A 22,663-nucleotide genomic window follows, 5' to 3' on the forward strand; every position below is an offset into this window, starting at 1 on the left:
AATTTAATTGTATTAATGAAGAATCAAAAAGGCATTCACAATCCAACTTACACAATGCATCACTACGAATGACTGAGTAAGGTCAAAGAGACAAAAAACCACAAAAAATAACAAAACACAATGTGATCTAAACGTTTCAATGCAGAATGTTCCAATTTGCACCAAATTTGGTGAAGGCGTGTTGCGTGGAACACTTTTGTGTTGATCACGATCCGTCCATAGTTGTTTCTATTGCGACAAAAATTTCAACGGATTCAAACTCCTTAGGGGCGTGAGATTGAATATATCTTCATATTCCCCACGGGAAAGCCTTCCTTTAATGTAAACACTCACACCGGCCGTGGCTTGTCAGCGTGCAACGCGCAGCACGCGCGCTGCTCTACTTTACGCCACTGTTCTATTTTCGACGCGTTGCTGCTCTATAAAATAGTCAAGAAAGGGCTGTGGGAACATAGGGCCTAATTTTGAAAAAAATCTTAGAAATATGGGAACATAGGGCTGTGGGAACATAGGGCTGTGGGAACATAGGCACGCTCCCCATAGATGCTAATGCTAGCTGTTAGCCGTTAGCTGCTGATCGCTAGCTGACAGGAGAGTCTCCACACACTTTTCACTGACAGAAACGTGACAGCAAAACGACATGTGGGACAAAGTAGCTTGCCTGCTGTAGTAGCATCAAGCTAGCTAGTTAGCTAGGATGAGACAAGGAACCTATAAAGAAGGAAGAGACCTCACTAGGCCTGGGTTAAAAAAAAATCGATATCGAATCGTCAGAAACTGATTGATTCATAAATCCCAATATCAATGTTTTAATACAACGCCTTTTCCCGTGGATGCTTGAAGCTTCAACCCCATTAGGCTTGCGTGGTTTTGTTTCTTATTAGCACAACGAGAACTCATAAACATTAATATTTTTAATAATGCACCAGATTAGAAGGTTCCTTGTACAATTTACAGCATTAGTTATTTGAGAATCTCTGTAGGCTATATCCAAGCAAAATTGCTATTCTAACTGAAATATCGCTATAGAATCAGAAATCAAATTGATTTGGGACCTTGTATGTCGGAATTGTATGGAATCAGGAAATCAGTGGTGATACCCAGCCCTAGACATCACTGACGTGACATCACATCGGTCGAATTATGCATTGGGGCCACATATCTGTCTCGTTTCACATTTTGATTGAACAATAGGGAACACGAAGGCAGCTGGCTGCCTGCGGCTCGCTGAGCTCCACTCAGCCACTAACCTCCCGTCAAAAGGCTCTTCCCGAGGGGAGCGCCACAACACACTGAATCCCACTCGATTTGGAGGCGGAACACGCCAGGATTGGCCAAAGCTCAATCCAGTCCCCAGAATTGTCAAATAAAATCATCGACATGATACTATGACCCGCCTCTCAACCTGTCATCTTAGACAAACTATGTTTTCAGTCTGAAACGGACTCATATGCACGTGACGAACGGGTTCAGTTCGACTTTAAGTTGTAATTTGGTGCTTTCACAAAATATTTACACAACAAGACTTTTGATAAATAATCCTCAGTAATGTGGATATAATGAGTACCGTAAGTGGGTAAATGCAAATAATAGAACAGCTAGAACAGTCTGGTAAGTTCAGAAAAATACATCACTTTACTGTGACACAGCCTTTAAAACCAGGAAAAGACAGCACTTATGCCATTACACGATATCCAGAATCTAAGACGATATCTAATTCCATCTATATTGCCCAGCCCTAGTTTATAGTGGGACTAATGCCTACCCCATTCACTTCAGTACTGGCCCCAATGCAAAATATGTACGCTGTGATGTGGGTGATGATGTCTTTTCCTTCTTAATAGTTCCTTAGGACAAGAGAGGAAGTTGGCGATTTTGCCTTCAGAGTTAAAGCATAGATTGTGTCACTTTTGAGAAAAATAATAATGCTGCCTAAGCTGTGCAGAGCAACATAAAGTGAAAAAGTATTTAATTGTGCTTGCTGTCCTCACCATGCCCCACCCCTGCATCCCCAATCGGCAATGTGTAGCTAGGACGTCTCTAGGTGTTTGCAAGGGTGTAGTAACTGGTTGCTAGGGTGTTTCTGACTGGTCGCTACGGGGTTTGTAGATGGTTGCGAGGATGAGTATAAACACATCACACACCATCCAGCTATCTATCTTATGTATATCTATGAAAGGGGCAAGTGGGCAATCTCTGTCTGTTTCAATTTCTGTCCCACTGATGATGTCATAAGAGCAAAATCATCTTATGACATCACTGATGTCATAGGCACTGATGATGCTGTCATAAGGGCAGGTGGAGAGGTGTCCTATGCCCTCACCAGGGATCATGGATGCTAAAGAATAGTTTTGCACCAGGTAAATAATTTAATTTTTTTATCCTGTATATTTGTGTCATGAAATGCACACAATGGTGCCCGTGTAGGATTATTGTCACCATCCTGCAGAAACTGTTTTGGCAGTCACGTTTCCCAGGATAGGTTTCAGGTTTCTCAGGATGTGTATCAGGTGTTTCATGACCCTGGGATCGAGCTGAATCATTGCTAATGCATCGTGAAATCTCACAAATCCATAATAAGTATATGCATAAGTATTGACAATGAATTTGATCATTTCCAGGTCTTGAATAGTATGGGAATTAAAAAAAAAAAGTCTGGGAAATGTGGTTCAGTTCTGACACACACATAATTATAGCTTTTATGTTGTAGAGCCACTTTGAATCCACAGTTTTTGTTGATGTGAATAATAATAATAATAGAGCCGCTGTCCGCATGCATTATCAAATACCGACCAAAATCACATCCAGTCAAGAACATAGGGTCTGCCTGAAAAACGATGGCATTTTAAAGAGGACATGGAACATTTGATCACATGACTAGTTAATTTGCATTTCACCTCAAACAAGACAGGACACTGCTTTCAAGTCTGAAATTTACCTCGATTTGCTAGAAAGATGAACAACAATTCAGCTTTTGGCCAACTAGGGCACTGCTAGATGATGTCACTAGGTTGACTGTACAGTAGCCTACAGTAGTAAAGATTTTTGAATGTTTTGATCAATCAAAACAACCACAATCCAAGTCAGAAACACAGCAGCATATGCTGTGAGCCTGTTAGAATTAGAAATCCTTAACCAACACTTAACTAGAGTGTACTCCAGTACTGAACTGTACAGTCAGCCTAGTGACATAATATAACAGCGCTCTAGTTGGCGAAAAGCTGAAATGCTGTTAATCTTTCTAGCAAATCCAGGTAAATTTCAGACTTGAAAGCAGTGTCCTGTCTTGTCTGAGGTGAAATGCAAATTAACAATGCAAATCGAAGTAGAATCATATGATCAAATGTTTCATGTTCTCTTTGGAAACTGTAGGAACCCTGCCAATCACCTCAGATTTTCTGATATTTGCTGCTGTGAAGAAGAATCTTCATCTATACAGAGATATGACTTAATTAGCAGTGGCAAGATGTCTGTCTGCATAAATCATATTGGACAAGAGACAAAATATTCAAAACACATCAAGGTCTGGAAAAAGTATGGAATATTTTAATTGAAAATGTTGTAGGAACCCTGATGGGCATCAATGGGAACATCCAGCAGTTTTCCCTCAATGACTGAAAAGTTGACTGTATGGATATTATGGACATTTGTATTATTTGAAATTGCAACCCATTGATGAATATGTGTCTTGTGTAGCTTTTCAAATACTGTGAAGTGTGTGAGCAAGACTGGCAATGTAGAGATGTGTGTGGGGACACAAATCTACACAACACATTTGTTTAGAAGGGATTTAGACATAAATGCTGTGTGTCCGTTCCAGTTTGACAAGAATCAACACTATGCCAAAGGTGGACTGTAGATTGAGTTAAATTCTTTATGAAGGGTGGGGAGGGGCATAAGAAGAGCTCCATTTCTTATCTTGGTGATGTTACTTTTTAAGGCTGTTCAAGTATATGGAAAATAAAAGCTGTTTGTAGACTTAACAGTTTAGGACTCCTGCTCTCAGAGGCCAAGGAACATAGTACCAAGCTTTCTTCCCCTGTAACAAAATTCTCTTGGTGGCCCAAAAACACTCCACGCAATTCCATTATGTGGCACTTTTTGGCGTTTGTGGCCTTAAATGACAGCATATAATGTAATGTTTATGCCACATGTTATCTCTGCTGTGAAGGATAACCATAAACACAGTGCTATAGCAAAGTGTTTTTTTATGCTGTTCTGCAGGGCTAGACCACGGCACCACTTTTTCCTGACACCCCCCCCTCCCAACACCACCCCCTAGCCCAGTGGTTTTCAAACTTTTTCACCTCAAGGACCCCTAAACGGACACAATTAGACCACGGACCCCCATTTGATACAATTTTGTCCCAGGGTCCCCCATCTGAAACGATTTTTGCTTTTAGATGTTTTATTACAGAAAGTGTATGAAACCCATGACCAAAATAGTCAATACATTCTGTCGTGTTACTTATGGATGGAATTAGAGTGAAAATAAATGATTCCCCTTTTTGCTGGGGACATCCTGGAACCCACTCAAGGACCACTGGGGGTCGCCGGACCACACTTTGAAAACCACTGCTCTAGTAATCCTACCCCCCCTCCAGTCCTGACTCTCCCGACCTTCCTATCCCTATGGCCCCTTTTGCCCCCCCCCCTTCCTCCCAGAACAAAACCTATATCCCCCTAACTACTTTTCCTATACCTACCCCTCAAATCCTGACTCTCTACCATCTTACAATCCATAGCTATCATGGCCCTTTAAAGGGATAGTTCAATTTCTTTTAAGTCCAGACCTATTTGCTACTTACCAATGGTAGAGTTCTTTCTCAGAACAATCCATCCTGTACCTCATAGTAGCTCTGGACAGTTGGGCAAAAACAAATGTAAGGTCAAAGAGGTCACACTCCTGTATGTAGAAGCTGACTGAAGCTCACTGAAATATACTTTGTGTGCACAGTGGATGAAGTTTTAGCGAGCTAGGGGGCATAGCCAGGGATAGGAAGGTGGTAGAGATTTGGCATTCGAGGGGTGGGTAGAGGGATGTGGGAAGTGCTGAGGGGGGATGAGTGGCTGTAGCTAGGAAGGTGGTAGAGAGTTTTCAACAGCTGGGTAGGGGGATGTAGGCGGGGGGTAGGGTAATGTCCATGAGGCGGACCCCGGGCCGGCTGTGCTCAGGGGGCATATGGGGGGAATAAAGTCCTTACTTGTGGGGGCTTTCGGGTCTCGTTGAAGAGGCGGATAGCAGTTGGGTAGAAACTGTCCCTGTGACGAGAGGTTCTGGTCCTGCCAGACCTCAGTCTTCTGCCAAGGGGGAGAGCCTCAAAGAGTTTATGTCTTGGGGGGAGGGGCCAGCCATGATTTTCCGAGACCGCTGACCCATCTTTTCAGCACGGTGGATGATGTGCTGCATTCTGGAGATGTCCTTGAGGGCAGCAGCAGCAACGTACCAAACGGTGATGAAGATGAGGATGGGCTCGACGGTGGAGGTGTAGAAAAGCATCAACTCTGCCTTTAAACACCTTGAACTTTGTCAGCCGCCGCAGAAAGTACATCCTCTGTTTCTGCCTTCTTGGTGAGAGCTCTGATGTTCAGCTCCCATTTCAGGTCCCGACTGATGATGGAAGGACTCCACGGTGTATACCTTTCTCTCCAGAATGCACAGATGTGGGAAGGGGGACGGGCATAGCGAGAGAGATGAAGTTGCTAGAGAGTCTGGATTTGAGGGGTAGCTAAGGGGATGTGGGTGGTGGGCGCGAGCGTGCTGGCATGAGGCTGAATGGGCACACAACTGTACCGTGGGCTTAAGGTTTTGCTTGATTTTACTAATGTTTTAGCTCAGGGGCGGCTTTAGCTCAGGAGGTAGAGCGGGTCGGCCAATGACGCAAGGGTTGGCGGTTCGATCCCCGCTTCCTCCCAGCTGCTGTCGCTGTGTCCCTGGGCAAGACACTTAACCCTCCTTGCTCCCGATGGTGTGTAGGCACCCTGCGTGGCAGCCTGCCGCCATCGGTGTATGAATGGGTGAATGTAGACTATCTACTGATTGTAAAGCGCTTTGGATAAAAGCGCTATATAAATGCAGGCCATTTACCATTATTTACCATTTGATGAAAAGGTCTCCATTATGTTCCCCAAGTATCCTGTTTCTCAGAGCCAATTAGTCAGTACCCACTATCTACTATCCATCTATTATTAGCTATGCATTTGTTTTTGGCATGATGTCAAGTTTGTTTAACATGGGCATTGGACGCCAACATGGATGTCCCTTGGATAATGGCTTCATTATAATAATCAGTAAAGATAATTTAGTACCCAACACCCGATTTGTACCATAGGCTATTTTATGTTAATGATTCTGATATAAGGAATTCACCCACAGGTCACACCGAACCATGTCAATACCACCTTATTGGACAGTGTACTGTCTAACATTACTTCTTGATGTTTGACAAGTTAGTATGAAGTGGGCCTTGGATTATTGCTTCCTCAATGCAAGGAGATTTCAAATGCGGGGATTTTACTATATCTTAGATTTTAGTTAATTCTTTACGCCCCTGTTATGAGGAATGTACTTTATGTTGTCAGTCTTTTTTTAGATGACGAAAGGAGGGGAGAATGAGAATAGTTTCAAGGGTTGATTTAGCAGCTGAGATTGAGTGAAAGAGAGGAGAAGAGCGTTGGAAAGAGAAGGGAAATCTGATGAACCAGATTTGTGTGCCACTTTCTCTTGGCAAACTGAAAGTGCCTCATACTGCAGCTGCGGTTGTTACTTGTTACTATTTCAGTTTGATAGTGTAGATCTTATGGGAAATCAACAGTTCCTCCCTTCGATCCCTCTCCTAAAAATGTGCACATATTTTCCACTGGCTAGCTCGAGTACAACTAAAGGCATAAAATGCTATTGAATGGAGTTTACAAAGTTCTAACGGTCACTCCTGTCTTGTTGCCGAGTTTTACAGGATGTACCTTTTAAATGTTTTCTTTCTCTCCTCTCATAGGTCCCCTCTTCATACAGCCGGCAGCGATGAGGCCAAGGAATAGGTGAACCCTAATACACACACACAGACACACACACACACAGCCAGTCTACACAAGAATGGCGAGAGGACATTTCATCCCAGTCACATGTGGGGGTACCACATTTTAACATTAACAGTAGAGCCCATTCAATGAGGATAGATGTTTGATTGGCTCAGAGGTCTACTCTACAGCATTACATGTCCAAACCGTGAGCTTCCATGGTCTAAAATATGGCTTTTAGCTGTTCTAAAATTCTCAGATTTTCATTGTCATAATATTGTCAAAATCATAGAGCCTAATTTACTTTTATGGCCCCCATTTTGGTAAATGGTAAATGGCCATTTTGTTTCATTTGTTCAAAAATGCAATTTATTAATTGGGAGTCCACAGTCCAGAGAGGAAGTGGATGACAATGAAGTAATTTGTAGTATTTTCCAAATGTGTATATTTTACTTGTCTACACCTTTGATTTATTATTATTTTGTTTTTTGGGGGGGGGGGCGGGGGATAACTGACAGATTTATGTTTTTTGAAAATGTAAAGAAAAATCATATTTCATAATTGTGCACTTCCTTCGTCATTCTCTACCTATAAAAATGGTACTAGAGGGAGGTGAGTCTCAATAATAATAGACTTAACTCATATTCCTACACATTGTCCTCAAATCGGAAAGGTCCCTCAGTATGAAAATTGAATGTAAACTTACTCAATACTGACTGGTGCAATATTGTCTTTGCCCCCTCACACTCATCTCTCCCTAAATCATACGTAACATTCCAACATCTTCACACACATAAACCATGTCTTTATATATTTATGATTCCACCATATCAGGTAAGTCTTCAACAGCAGTGTTGCATCTACATTAAATAAAGATTTATAAAACCTCAGTCGTCGTTGACGCCTCTGATTTCTTAACTTCTGAAATAACATTATTGATGATTGATATAAATGATATGCTGCCGCTCTTCTGACTGGATTTGGCAAAAAGTTAGATTGGCAGTGACTGGCTGAAGGAGTTTGTCTGTCAAGGCAAGTAGTCCCGCCCACTGAAATCGGAGCAAACAGGATGTGAGGTCACGTGATCAGCATGGTCAGTGATAAGGGTCATTGGCACTCGTCTGATCTAGTATAGGTTTCACAACATACACATATACAACACAGTCCTGTCTAGGTTTGACAACATTCATAAGACTTGAAGTGAAAAAGGAGGCAACCAGATTAATTGATAGTCATCAAGAGACAAGTTATGAAGCAAATGACATTAGTGATTTGTTTCCCTGGGGACATGTTCTTGTTCATAAATATTTGTAGGTCTCCTGTGCTAAAATAGTCTAATAATCATTTTGTATGATCTCACTGAGGCCATTTACACCTGGCGTTAACATGTGGTTTCTGCCATCAGATTGCAATCAGATTGTGTTTTATCACTTCAGCCTGATTCCATTTACACCTGGCGTTAACATGCATTTTCTGCAATCTGATTGCAATCAGATTGCAGAAATGGTTGTCCTCTCAATCCGCATAAAGTTGGTGTATCCAGATAGAGAGGACACATTGCATTTACACTTGTGTTCAATGTGTACACAATGCATCCCTGACCACCTCCGGAGGTGGTTTGGCGAATCAGATTGCAATCCTTCTTCAATGCGTTTTGGGGGTGTTTACACCTGGCATTTCAAGTGATAAAACACAATCTGATTGCAATCTGATCACAGAAAATGCATGTTAGCGCCAGGTGTAAATGGCCTCACAGAAACAGAGAGTCCATACAGGCATGAAGTCAGCTAGAATTTCAACGAAAGGGTAATAGAGCTGAACAGTCACGTGACATCTCTTGCCCCGGAAGTGAGTTTCCCATTCATTTTCTCCATAGACATATTGAACAATCCTTATACAGTATAATGAGTTGGCTGGAACAAAGCCAACCCGTGACCTACTGAATCGTGAGTGACCATAAGATGTTTGCGGAATCGATGTTTTGTTTCAAATTTAGTTGAGATTGTACATATCTGTGGATTGCAGAAACGTACAATGCCGACATTATTATTCTGGCGATTGGGCGGTCCCAAAATATAAAAACAGTCAACTATTCTACTTGTGGCGACAAAGGAGCCTCCCAGGGTTCCCAATGATTTTATCCCTGTTGCCTTCACCCCTCTTCTCATCAAGTGTTTTGAGAAACATACGTTATACTTACACTCACTGAGCAGTTAATGAGGAACACCCATAGGACCACCATACTAATACTGGGTAGGTATCAGCTTTCAGCACCGGCTACCAAAGTGCCTTCCGCCTCCAGGTTGGACGTGTTCCATTCTGAGATGCCTTTCTGCTCACCACAGCTGTAAAGAGGTTATCTGAGTTACTGTCACCTTTCTGTCGGCTCCAGCCTCCAACCAATCTGGCCATTCTCCTCTGGCCATTCTCTTCAGCAAGGAGTTTCTGTTGGCAGAACTGTCACCCACTCAATGTTTTCTGGATTTTCACCGCCATTCTGTGTGTAAACTCTAGTGAGTTGTGTGAAAAATTCCAGGAGATCAGCAGTTTCAGAAATGCTCAAACTAGCCCGCCTGGCACCAATAGCCAGTCCCTGACATCCCGCCCCCCCAATTCTGATGTTTGATGTGAACATGAACTGAAGCTGCTGACCTGTATCTGCATGATCTTATGTGTTGCACAGCTGCCACATGATTGGCTGAATAAATAAATAAGTAGGTGTACAGGTGTTCCTAATAAAGTGCTCTGTGAGTGCAGTATACTTGGTATTATAGTGGAGAGCATAAATAAAGTCCATTATGACAACAGCTCCTTAATTTTCCCTCAGAGTTTAATGCAATTACATTTGTAATCCTCCAGGGTGTGCAGAATGCTCATGAGTCTTATTTTACAACTCCCCGGTCAGGTCAGTTGTCGATTTGCTTGGTATGAAAATAACTTTGCTTGTCCTATTAAAATTGTGGCAACAATAAAACAATAAGGAACTCAATCATTTCATGTCAGGTCATGCCTGTAATTGTTTTGAACTATATTGAGTTTTACAATCTTTCCCCCACAAAAATTATCCAGGGCAATCATTACAAACAGCATCAGATATCACCCCCCCATCCCGAAAGATGAGCAAAAAGTAAATATAAAAGCATTCATGATTCACAATTGTGACAAGTACACAGGTACAAAACGTGGACGAAAGAAAAAAAGGTAAACAAAGTAAAGTTACAGTATTAGTACAATAATAGACGTACAAGAGCACTGTGGAGCAACTTTAGGCCTGACCTTGGACATCACCATTAGGAGAAGTTATATTTAGTAAAAAATGCCTGTGATTGGTGCAGTCAATTTTTCTTCTTCTTTTTCTGAGTAGTGTCTGGTGGATATATTTTGGCATTGGAAATGTTCAGGTAAGCAGCCAATCAAACAAAAGTTGTCCAAATTGCTTCTCTGTCATTGTCTCAACCGCCACCTGGCTGGCACCAATGCAGGATGTAATAACTAGGCTATTAAAGAAAACGATTTGATTGAGTCAATGACTATAGACCCTTCTCATGGGGGCCATTTTGTGTCGAAAAGGCAGGGTAAACAGGTGCAAGCAAAACACTAATGAGCGTTTCAAATTTCCATGATTGGAATTTGGAAACCCTCATTTGTGTTCTGCTTGCACCTGTTTATTCTGCCTTTTTGACACAAAATGGCCCCCGTGAAAAGGGTCTATAGAGGCCTGGGTTCCAAGGCAAGAAACTTGATTTTCTTGAATGATTCATGGGCTGAGAAAGCAAAAGAACATGTTAGGTGCATGTGATGGTGGATTGCCCATTCTCCTGGGTGTTGCTTTTGATCCTGGCTTTCCACTGACTGCATGCTGGCATAGGCTCCAGCAACAGCGACCCTGAAAAAAGAAGTGTGTGTGTGTGTGTGTGGGGGGGGGGGGGGGGGGGTACAAGAGTGGTGCTTTACTTTGCCGTGCCCAAGGCTGCTCATTATATCAGGGAAGGTAATCATTAAAGTGATCTACTTTTAACGGGGCTGATTGTGGCCAATTTGGGGAAGGAACACTCTGTCTCTCATTTGTCTTAACTTTCTGTCCTGGTTCTAATTTCACCCAGTTTGTGGCCCACTTCTGTTTCTAGAAGCAGGCCTAGAATCGATTTGGGGGTGGTTTTGCATTATTATTATTATCCACTTTGTATGGATTAGTTTCCTCTATACACTCTAATCCCTGCTTAAAAAGTTTGTGTGTATGCATGTGCATGACAGCTTAAGATCTACATTTCGAAGCAAAGATGTATGTAGTATAAATTGAAGGGGAATCGCTTAATTTAATATTCACATGCGATGCTGGAGAAATATGGAATTTTAAAATGGAAAGTGTGTAACCCTGCCAATCATCTCACCTAATATTTGTCACTGTGAAGAACAATCTTCATCCATACAGTGATATGACCTGTTAGCATTGGCAAGATGTCTATATGCATAAATCATATTGAACAGCAGACAAAATCTTCAAAACAGATCAAGGTCTGGAAAAACTGTAATTTTTTAATTGAAAATGTGTACATTACAGTTGTGTCCTTTTATATTTTGTCTTTGAGCAAATGAGTGTGAATACTAAAATTAACCCATGCACTATTTTGCTGAGGGCCTCCTTTCTCCCATGGACCTCTGGAGGTCCCTGCATGGAGCCCACTTTGGGTAGTTTAGTTCTGCAAGCTTTCAGGCAGAAATTATGTGATTGATTTAAATTCTCAATGGGCGGAGTTAAAGACTTTTCTGCATGGCAAAATAATAGACAAATTGGCACTGTACAGTGAATATGATATGCCAGGATGCTGGTTCAAGTCTTTTTACATTCAGAAATGTTAACAATCTCAGCTGTGTTGCACTTCAAGTGTTTCTGTTAGTGATGTCAGTTGAGTGTATACTTGCAGATGTCCACGTGACTGATGGATAAACTGCTATAGTTTCTCTAAGCTTTTCAATCTTTGCTCAAGATGCTGGTATTGAAAGAAACAACAAAATCACTAACCTTGAACCCACAACCTCACAACTTTAATAGTCTCCCAGCGTTTGAGCCATAACTTTTCAGTCTTGACTTGACATGTTGGCTTTCAAATGTTCCTTTAACCCAGGAGTGGAAAGTGAGCTCAACCCTTGACCCCAGAACATCAGAATGCACAGACAGCTATCCTACACTTTGAGCCTCTGGGTCATCATGAGAGTTTTTCCATCTACAAGTAGATAGTGACTGGTATCACAGTTTTGACTGTCTGTTTTTATATTTTGAAGCATCATTTTATACAACTGTCTGCTACCTCTTACACCTTTCATTGCCATTGTTGCACCTTGCTCTGCCATTTGCTTTTTTTTCTTGTTTACCCTATGTAGCCTATACTTATTGCTGTTTTTATTTCTGTCTCGTATATTCCCATTGCTATTGTTTTTGTATACTCTGTTTCATATTTATATACTTTTTTTGGCCTGGTCTTATACTTTCATGTCCTATGGAGCCTTCCGGCCGAGTTTCACACATGACTGTTGTACAACCGGAGTGACAAATAAACATCATGAATCTTGAGTCAGGAGATCTGTGAATTTCTTCTCTGGATGTTTCTGGAGCTGTGAAATAACAGATTATTGATCAGTCTGATATAGCTGTCAGTATTCCTCTCGGGAGTGGTGTTTGTGTCTGTGTACATGGAACTATTCCAAGTGATGGAGCCAGAAGTTCTCAGAAATTATAATAACTAGATATTGATTTATTATCTAGCGATCTATCTGTTTGAGCATTGGATTTTCACAGACATTTAGTTTGTTATATTTCTTGAAATTAAATTAAATAAAAATTTCTACTAGTTGGGTGAGATAATTCCACATTGCAACAAGTCTCCATCCACAAAATGAAACAAGAAACAAGCTGGTCTGCTTTAGAAACAACAACAAACAGCCTCTTTCACTTGTTTTGACAAAAATACTCACTACCAGGTTAAAGGGCTCGTTAAAATGGATACCCCCCCCCACCCCCACCCCCGTTTATTTGCGCCGCCTCCCTGCGTAAAGACGCGTAAAAGTGTCACATCAACTACGAATTATCCAAACATGAGTCTTCATATGAGCGGTACGGTGCCGCTTCTCACTGATAGTGGCTGCCTGTCTATATAGACCCAGCTGAGCTCCGCGTATTGTTTTTGTCAGTGTGTCTTGTTTTGACCGAACCCAATTTGAGATCTGTTTTCAGTTTTACGCACCGTGGTTACAGCAGCGCCAGACAAAAGCTTTCTGTGACCCTCTATTAGCTGCTTGTGCAGAGATGGTTTGAGACGTTGGACTTTATTAATGGGATTTTTCTCTGCCCTGTATCGCCGGAGGACAGCTGGACCGTGAACCTCAGTGCGTCTGGAGACTGTAGCTTGCATGGACAACATGTCTCCACAACAACAGGACATCTTCAGCCAAACAAACTTCAACAAACGGGTATCTATCTATCTAACGATCTATCTATCTATCTATCTATCTATCTATCTATCTATCTATCTATCTATCTATCTATCACATGACATGTGAAAAACATGTAATTTCCATTCCTTGGAGGTCAGTGAGGCGTTTGAATGAGTCCATGAACGCGGTCCAGGCTTTCAGTGATACCTCGCCTCCCTAACGCAAAACAATTTAGGCCACTAATTATTAAGATGATATGCAAACATCACAAAAATAGGCTACGTATAATATCCTATAGGAATATTATAGTGATACCATATAAGTCACTAACAGTTCATGTTGGAATATTTGATAGGAATTTGTCTTTCTTTATAATGAAGTTTTCTATTGTTATATAGCCTTTGTATTTCAGTGGTCTAATAATGAGCGTACATGCATTTGATCCCAGGATTTGATAAAGACAAATACATTTTACTTCTTTAAATTAATCCTTAATGTTTAATGTTTAATGGTTAGGGGAGTTTTTAACTATATTATATATAACTATATATAACTATATAGTTATTAAATATTGGATATTAGTCTCTGATATGATGGTGTTTCCTCCCTGACCACAGCTACAGAAAAACAGTGTGGAAAACCTGCAGTGATATTTTCTTTTCATATTTTATCACTGTAATTAATTTAATTGTTCAACAATGTTTAGGGAGAGATTTAGTGTCCCATGATGGTCTAAATATTGTTTTCCTCCCTGAGAAGAATAAAATTATAGAGAAAACACTTAATCGTTGGCATGAAAATGATCAAATATTATTGACATCCATTTTCAGCTTTAGTCCAAAAATATTGGTACTGGTATCGACCTTCAAAATCCCATTTCAGCCCTTGTCACCCATTTCAGTTTTTAACTAGAACTGAATGCTAACATTGTTAGGCTGTAAGGAATGTTTCATCACCCTGTGACCCAAACCATTGATATTACATTGTGAAATGTCAAAAATGTGTGGATGTCCATGTGAAGAATTTTTATTTTGCAGTTATTGAAATTTTGAAGTCCACATTTTTAAGAGCCTAAAAGACTATTGCCTATGTTGGTAACTTAATCCTGGTTCTTGTCCAGCACCAAGCCTGGGCAAAAACAAAAACAAAACTATTGTGTATGTGTGTGTTTGCCACAAGTCAGAAGAGAACAGGTTCCTCCATACACAATCCAATCACCAGAATAAGTTGTCAGGATTGTACGTTTCTGCAATCCACAGATACTGTATCAGTACTGTAGACAGTATGTAACCAATGTATACATACAACATATACATACAACATATACATACAACATATACTGTACATACAACGTTAATCTGAAACAAAACATCTGCCTGTTATGTTTCTAAAGCATCTCATTTTACATTTCTGCAACAATTTCAACATCCATTTGAAATGAAACGGCGGGTAATTTGAAAACCTCACTGCCTTTCCAACGTGAAACACAAATAAAACAACTTTAACAACTTTGCTTATGTTTAGGCAAGTAAAGAAAATCACACCCAGGTGTTGAAATAAGCCGTGTAGTTTTGTGCATGTCCGACCAGTCCGTGCTATGTGTGCATTCGTGCATGTATGCGTGCGTGCGTGCATTACCGGCATGTGCTTTTCGAGCCGCTCTCTCCCTAGACTGCCAAAGTCTCACCAATTAGAAAATGAATTTGCCATTAATTTCCAGACGTATCCTAAACTGTGCGGGCGGGCACATGTGTGCATGAATGTGACCGTGTGTTTATTACCGACGAAACGCTATCGTCCTCCACTCCTCCAGACGAGACATTAATATATCTCTCTCTACGCCTGCCCTGTGACTCTGTCTGTCTGTTCAGACCGGGAGCTGGGGTCGGGGCCACACCTTGTCACCTCGAGCCAGTCTCCCCCAAATCTCGGAAAAACTCGGTGAACTCCCCCAAATCTCGGCGAACTCCCCCAAATCTTGGTGAACTCCCCCAAATCTTGGTGAACTCCCACAAATCTCTGTGAACTCCCACAAATCTTGGTGAACTCCCACAAATCTCTGTGAACTCCCCCAAAATCTTGGTGAACTCCCCCAAATCTTGGTGAACTCCCACAAATCTCTGTGAACTCCCACAAATCTTGGTGAACTCCCACAAATCTCTGTGAACTCCCCCAAATCTTGGTGAACTCCCCCAAATCTTGGTGAACTCCCACAAATCTCTGTGAACTCCCCCAAATCTTGGTGAACTCCCCCAAATCTTGGTGAACTCCCACAAATCTTGGTGAACTCCCACAAATCTCTGTGAACTCCCCCAAATCTTGGTGAACTCCCACAAATCTCTGTGAACTCCCCCAAATCTTGGTGAACTCCCCCAAATCTCGGTGCACTCCCCCAAATCTCAGTGCACTACCCCAAATCTCTGTTCAGCTCGGTGCGCAGACCCAACGCACTTATAGAAGCAGCTCCACCGCGTAAAACTTTGGTTATGTTTACAACTTGTATAAGGTTAGGATTATGGTTTAGGTTTGGCTTAAATAATATAAATGTTAATGTGACTTAGAGTTGAAATGTAGACTTTGGAAACCCTGGGTATCGAATACGGCTCTGTGAAAGGCAAGTGTTTACGTCCTCCATCCACTCCTCCACAACACCCTTACCTGTACTATTTGAACTATTTATCTATTTCAATAGCAGACTCTATGACGTTGATATACACGTATCTAAATGTGATATGCAACATATTTATAGTTCAGAAATGTGATATTCTATGTATCTGTGGATTGCAGAAACATACGATGCCAACATTAATCACAAGAACACAAGGTAGACGACTGCAGTCAGATAGGATTCATGCTGGACTCAAGGTTGTTCACATTCGCCTGCAATAATCTGAGCAAAAGGGATCCAGAGAATTTATTTTCCTTTGTCTTGACACTATAATCATAATAATTCCAATATGCTATGCCAATATTAATTAAAATTTGTATATGCGGATTCAGTAGATTTATAGCACAAAAGGATGGATGGATTAAAAGCTGAAAATTAAATTTATTTTGAAAAGAAAATCTGTTTGGGACAATGGTTCAGTGTCACTGTTAGTGGAGAAGCTCTGGAAGTATGCCTGAAATTATTAGTATTGGTTTGGCAGGGGTGCAATTCCCCCCCCCCCCATCATTATCCATACTCACAAACTCTAAAGTATTTCTACCATTTGATTATGAAACTTGAATGATGTCAGTGGTAACATTGGGTTGTTGCAGCAACAAATGAGATGCAGCAAAGGAAAATATTATGACAGCAATACCATAAATGTTTGTTTGTTTTTTAAGTAACAACAAGCATTTTCAACAACAGAACAGAACAGGCTGAGTCAAAATATATGAATAGAAACATCTGAAAAATGTATACATTTACGGCATATGGGATTGCGAAAATCAAAACAGTAGAACATGCTGAGGCTAGAAAAATGAATAAAAAAATGGATGAAAAGATGAGAATAATGCACATCGTGAAAGTAAAGATATGCATTATACCATATACATATAGCTACATGAAAAGACAAGAGAATATGACCGTATATACAGCAAATACACAGCTTCCATTTCAACCTTTCATTCTATGAGCAGTTGAACTTGTGGACCCGTTGCCCTTTGAATGACCCAGTGTGTCAGAAATAATCTCATTGGTCAAGTTAAACCTCACTTCTCAAAGAACCACAGTTATTCAAGCGTCAAGTGTCAGACTGAAAAAGGTAAGAGAAGTAGCTAATATTATGAAGCCTGGCGGAAATAAAGGCAATCCAGCCACATTCATACCACTTTCATACCCACGACCAGGGACCAGAGTTACTTGACCCCATGTTCAACCCTTCTTTTGTCAATTCACACCAAGTCAGTCAACACGGGTTAATCCCTGGTCATAACAATACAATTCACATAAGACCTGGGTCACAACCCCAGAGAGATGTATACAAATTATCATAAATGGCAAATGGCCTCAATTTGTAGTGCTTTACAATCAGTAGATACATTCTCCCATTCATTCATACACCAATAGTGGAAAGCTACCACGCTGACACACCATCGGGAGCAATTTGGGGTTCAGCATCTTGGCCAAGGACACTTCGACATGCAGACTGGAGGAGCCGGGGATCGAACCACCGACCTCCTCAAAGCGATGAGTGGATGACCCGCTCGACCTCCTGAGCTACAGCCGCCCATAGCATATTAGCATAAGTTATGCTAATATGCTATGGGCAGCTGTAGCGTTGGGCAAGTTACTTTCAAAATGTAATATACTACATATTACTAGTTACTTTCATTTGAAAGTAATAAGTTACTTTACAATATTACTGTCTGTGTAGAGTAACTTGTTACTTATTACACTACTTTTGCATTACTTTTACCAAAACAACAGCAGCAGCAGAATGACATCGCTGCCCCGGAACCATCCCGAAAAATTATTTCAACTTGAAGTCAGTGTAAATAATCCAAAATTCGAAATGTTATTCTTTTCCTTTGTTATTGTCATCTATAGTGGTTATTTGCATAAAAACACAGTTTGATTAGGAAATGATTGTATCGTTTTTAAATATGTGGTTTGATTTTTAAAAAAAATAACTCAATTTGTAACTTGAGTTAATTGACAAAGTAACTGGTACTGGTACTGAAATCCTATAAGTAATAAGTTATATTACTGAGTTACTGCTGAAAGTAATATATTATATGTAATATGTTACTTTTGTAATGAGTTACCCCCAACACAGCATAACAAATAGCAACCTGGGTGGTGGCATTCACAGTGAAATTAACCCTTGTCCAACCCTGGTCCAACCCACTTCTCGAGGTGGGTCACCAAGGAAAGGTTAATCCTTTCATACCCAAAATCAACCTGGAAATCACCCTGGTTCAACCCTTGGTGTGGAAGGGATATAACATATCTAGGCTCTGCCCATTCAGCTTTAACCTATGAGAGTCAATCATTTTTCACTCACAGTCTATTTTACTGTAAATTTGACCATAATTTACCAAATGAACATCATGTTGTATTGAAAAAGACTTGAAACTAGCGATTGAGACCATCAGCTCAGCCACAAATCAAGTGAGAAGTAGGGTCGTTTTCCCATTGACATCCAAACAATCAGACTTCTTTTCGGAGCCAGTGGAGTCGCCCCCTGCAGGCCATTCGAAAGAGTGCACATTTAAGGGACTTCCGCATTGGCTTCATTTTTCAGAAGCGAAGACTGCCCCTTGGAGTGTGAGACAGGAAAGGAGAGACAGATGTTTCAGAGTGTGAGACAGGAAAGGAGAGACAGATGTTTCAGAGTGTGAGACAGGAAAGGAGAGACAGATGTTTCAGAGTGTGAGACAGGAAAGGAGAGACAGATGTTCAGAGTGTGAGACAGGAAAGGAGAGACAGATGTTTCAGAGTGTGAGACAGGAAAGGAGAGACAGATGTGTCAGAGTGTGAGACAGGAAAGGAGAGACAGATGTGTCAGAGTGTGAGACAGGAAAGGAAAGACAGATGTTTCAGAGTGTGAGACAGGAAAGGAGAGACAGATGTTTCAGAGTGTGAGACAGGAAAGGAGAGACAGATGTTTCAGAGTGTGAGACAGGAAAGGAGAGAGAGATGTTTCAGAGTGTGAGACAGGAAAGGAGAGACAGATGTTTCAGAGTGTGAGACAGGAAAGGAGAGACAGATGTTTCAGAGTGTGAGACAGGAAAGGAGAGAGAGATGTTTCAGAGTGTGAGACAGGAAAGGAGAGACAGATGTTTCAGAGTGTGAGACAGGAAAGGAGAGACAGATGTTTCAGAGTGTGAGACAGGAAAGGAGAGACAGATGTTCAGAGTGTGAGACAGGAAAGGAGAGACAGATGTTTCAGAGTGTGAGACAGGAAAGGAGAGACAGATGTGTCAGAGTGTGAGACAGGAAAGGAGAGACAGATGTTTCAGAGTGTGAGACAGGAAAGGAGAGAGAGATGTTTCAGAGTGTGAGACAGGAAAGGAGAGAGAGATGTTTCAGAGTGTGAGACAGGAAAGGAGAGACAGATGTTTCAGAGTGTGAGACAGGAAAGGAGAGACAGATGTTTCAGAGTGTGAGACAGGAAAGGAGAGACAGATGTTTCAGAGTGTGAGACAGGAAAGGAGAGACAGATGTTCAGAGTGTGAGACAGGAAAGGAGAGACAGATGTTTCAGAGTGTGAGACAGGAAAGGAGAGACAGATGTGTCAAAGTGTGAGACAGGAAAGGAGAGACAGATGTTTCAGAGTGTGAGACAGGAAAGGAGAGAGAGATGTTTCAGAGTGTGAGACAGGAAAGGAGAGACAGATGTTTCAGAGTGTGAGACAGGAAAGGAGAGACAGATGTTTCAGAGTGTGAGACAGGAAAGGAGAGACAGATGTTTCAGAGTGTGAGACAGGAAAGGAGAGACAGATGTTCAGAGTGTGAGACAGGAAAGGAGAGACAGATGTTTCAGAGTGTGAGACAGGAAAGGAGAGACAGATGTGTCAGAGTGTGAGACAGGAAAGGAGAGACAGATGTGTCAGAGTGTGAGACAGGAAAGGAAAGACAGATGTTTCAGAGTGTGAGACAGGAAAGGAGAGACAGATGTTTCAGAGTGTGAGACAGGAAAGGAGAGACAGATGTTTCAGAGTGTGAGACAACAAGAAAGGAATGACAGATGTGTCAGAGTGTGAGACAGGAAAGGAGAGACAGATGTTTCAGAGTGTGAGACAGGAAAGGAGAGAGAGATGTTTCAGAGTGTGAGACAGGAAAGGAGAGACAGATGTTTCAGAGTGTGAGACAGGAAAGGAGAGACAGATGTTCAGAGTGTGAGACAGGAAAGGAGAGACAGATGTTTCAGAGTGTGAGACAGGAAAGGAGAGACAGATGTGTCAGAGTGTGAGACAGGAAAGGAGAGACAGATGTGTCAGAGTGTGAGACAGGAAAGGAAAGACAGATGTTTCAGAGTGTGAGACAGGAAAGGAGAGACAGATGTTTCAGAGTGTGAGACAGGAAAGGAGAGAGAGATGTTTCAGAGTGTGAGACAAGAAAGGAAAGACAGATGTGTCAGAGTGTGAGACAGGAAAGGAGAGACAGATGTTTCAGAGTGTGAGACAGGAAAGGAGAGACAGGAAAGGAGAGACAGATGTTTCAGAGTGTGAGACAGGAAAGGAAAGACAGATGTGTCAGAGTGTGAGACAGGAAAGGAGAGACAGATGTTTCAGAGTGTGAGACAGGAAAGGAGAGACAGATGTTTCAGAGTGTGAGACAGGAAAGGAGAGACAGATGTTTCAGAGTGTGAGACAGGAAAGGAGAGACAGATGTGTCAGAGTGTGAGACAGGAAAGGAGAGACAGATGTGTCAGAGTGTGAGACAGGAAAGGAGAGACAGATGTGTCAGAGTGTGAGACAGGAAAGGAGAGACAGATGTGTCAGAGTTTGAGACAGGAAAGGAGAGACAGATGTGTCAGAGTGTGAGACAGGAAAGGAGAGACAGATGTGTCAGAGTGTGAGACAGGAAAGGAGAGACAGATGTTTTAGAGTGTGAGACAGGAAAGGAGAGACAGATGTGTCAGAGTGTGAGACAGGAAAGGAGAGACAGATGTGTCAGAGTGTGAGACAGGAAAGGAGAGACAGATGTGTCAGAGTTTGAGACAGGAAAGGAGAGACAGATGTGTCAGAGTGTGAGACAGGAAAGGAGAGACAGATGTGTCAGAGTGTGACATTCTGCTGTCGTCACTTGGAGGCCGCAGTCACTCCTGATGCCATGCCATATTGAAAGAGGAGCGGGTAAACATGATGTCAGCGTGCTGTGAACTCTTCCCACCTCCCCAGTCTCTCTCTCTAACTGGTGGAATGGGAGACTTTAAGCTTTTAAAGTTTGTGATGTGGAAGTAAAATCTTTATAATTAGTAGATAGGATTTCATGTTAGACATGTGGTAGGAATGGTATAAAATGTTCTATTCCAAAATGCCAGGTTTCTGTTTTGAAAAAACATCGTGATCTAAATCCCTTAGCTGCAGGGAGTGTCAGGGAGACGTCCCTGTTCACTGCCCCGCCACCAGGAGATGTTCTGGACTAAGGGGCGAAACATCTGTGAGCGGTGGTCCCCGACAGGCCTAGAGCCTAGCAGGAAGAACATCTACCTGTACAGATTAAATCTTTCAATATCTCTGAAATATAGAGGGTCCAGTCTGTAGAAGTGTTTACTTTTCCAAAGCAAGGTCTTAATTTGCCTCCAGTGCTGCCTTTTATTGTATGACTTTTTCAAATGGTGCATGCGTAACTCATTTTTGTCATCCTGCTCATGTACTCCAGTGCTTCTAAAATGTTTTCACATCAAAGACCCCTAAAATGACACAAATTAGACAGCGGACCCCCATTTTGTCCTAGCCAAGGTCCCCCATCTGATAAGATTTTTGCTTTTAGATCTTTTATTACAGAAAGTGTATGAAACCCCTGACCAAAATAGTGATACATTCTGTCATTGTGTTACTTAGCCTATGGAATTATAGTGAAAATATTTTTAGCTGGGGACCCCCTGGAACCCCCTCAAGGACCCCCGGACCCTGAGAACCACTGAGCTACTCGACTGGATACACTCCTTATCTCTTCTCTTCTTGTCATTTAGCGGACGAAGTCGCAGAGTCATCGTCGTCAGTCCGCCCCCTCTCTGATCATCACCAAGGCTCTCATCAGGTCCAGGACTGTCTGCAGGTACAGGTCAAATGGGGCTAATTTCACATTTCAGGATTAATAGAGTATCACAAAAGCAGTTGGCTAACGAGAGAAGGTATTTAAGCGTAAGTCTAAAGGTATTTACAATTAAGTCACACACCACTCGGATAGATAATCCCCTTGTAGCCAATCTTATCAAAGGATCAGGTGTCTATTAATAGCTCTGGCTTTGACCATGTGGAGCAGGGAAGCTAGGGAATAATAACCTGACACGGCCAGATGGATGGGTTTGCTTCACATTTGGTGGTGGTGTTGTGAACTCATGAACTCAATACCGCCCCATCTGGCGGAGTCAGGTTAAGGGAATAACCCCATTAACAAGCTCCTGGAGGGGTGAGTAGTAGAGCACCCAACACTTTCTAACCCCACCACCCTCCCACCCCCGGGGGCTTTGCTGCTGTTGTTTCACTTGTTTTGCAAAAACATTATGAAAAGGACCGTTTATTTCCTGTTGTGTTACAATACATTGCTTGCA

At 41.8% G+C, this 22,663-nt stretch overlaps 2 protein-coding genes across 2 annotated transcripts in view; both read left to right on the forward strand.

Moving 5' to 3' along the window:
* Positions 1–13,476, forward strand: part of pspc1 (paraspeckle component 1) — a 58,299-nt gene extending 44,823 nt beyond the window's left edge. Inside the window, exons 8-9 of the mRNA XM_083632394.1 lie at positions 6,996–7,038; positions 13,385–13,476. Coding sequence (XP_083488520.1) covers positions 6,996–7,025 — 30 coding nt within the window. The 3' untranslated portion in view covers positions 7,026–7,038; positions 13,385–13,476. The remainder of the gene's footprint in view (positions 1–6,995; positions 7,039–13,384) is intronic.
* LOC310773031 (rho GTPase-activating protein 20-like) overlaps positions 13,435–22,663 on the forward strand; it is a gene marked incomplete at its 5' end in the record, with an annotated part of 30,377 nt that continues 21,148 nt past the window's right edge. Inside the window, 2 exons of the mRNA XM_083632954.1 lie at positions 13,435–13,485; positions 22,082–22,167. Of these exons, the coding sequence (XP_083489080.1) occupies positions 13,435–13,485; positions 22,082–22,167 (137 nt within the window). The remainder of the gene's footprint in view (positions 13,486–22,081; positions 22,168–22,663) is intronic.

This window comes from Poromitra crassiceps (genome assembly GCF_964638095.1).
Source record: "Poromitra crassiceps genome assembly, chromosome: 3".
In the NCBI taxonomy this organism is placed as follows: domain Eukaryota; kingdom Metazoa; phylum Chordata; class Actinopteri; order Beryciformes; family Melamphaidae; genus Poromitra; species Poromitra crassiceps.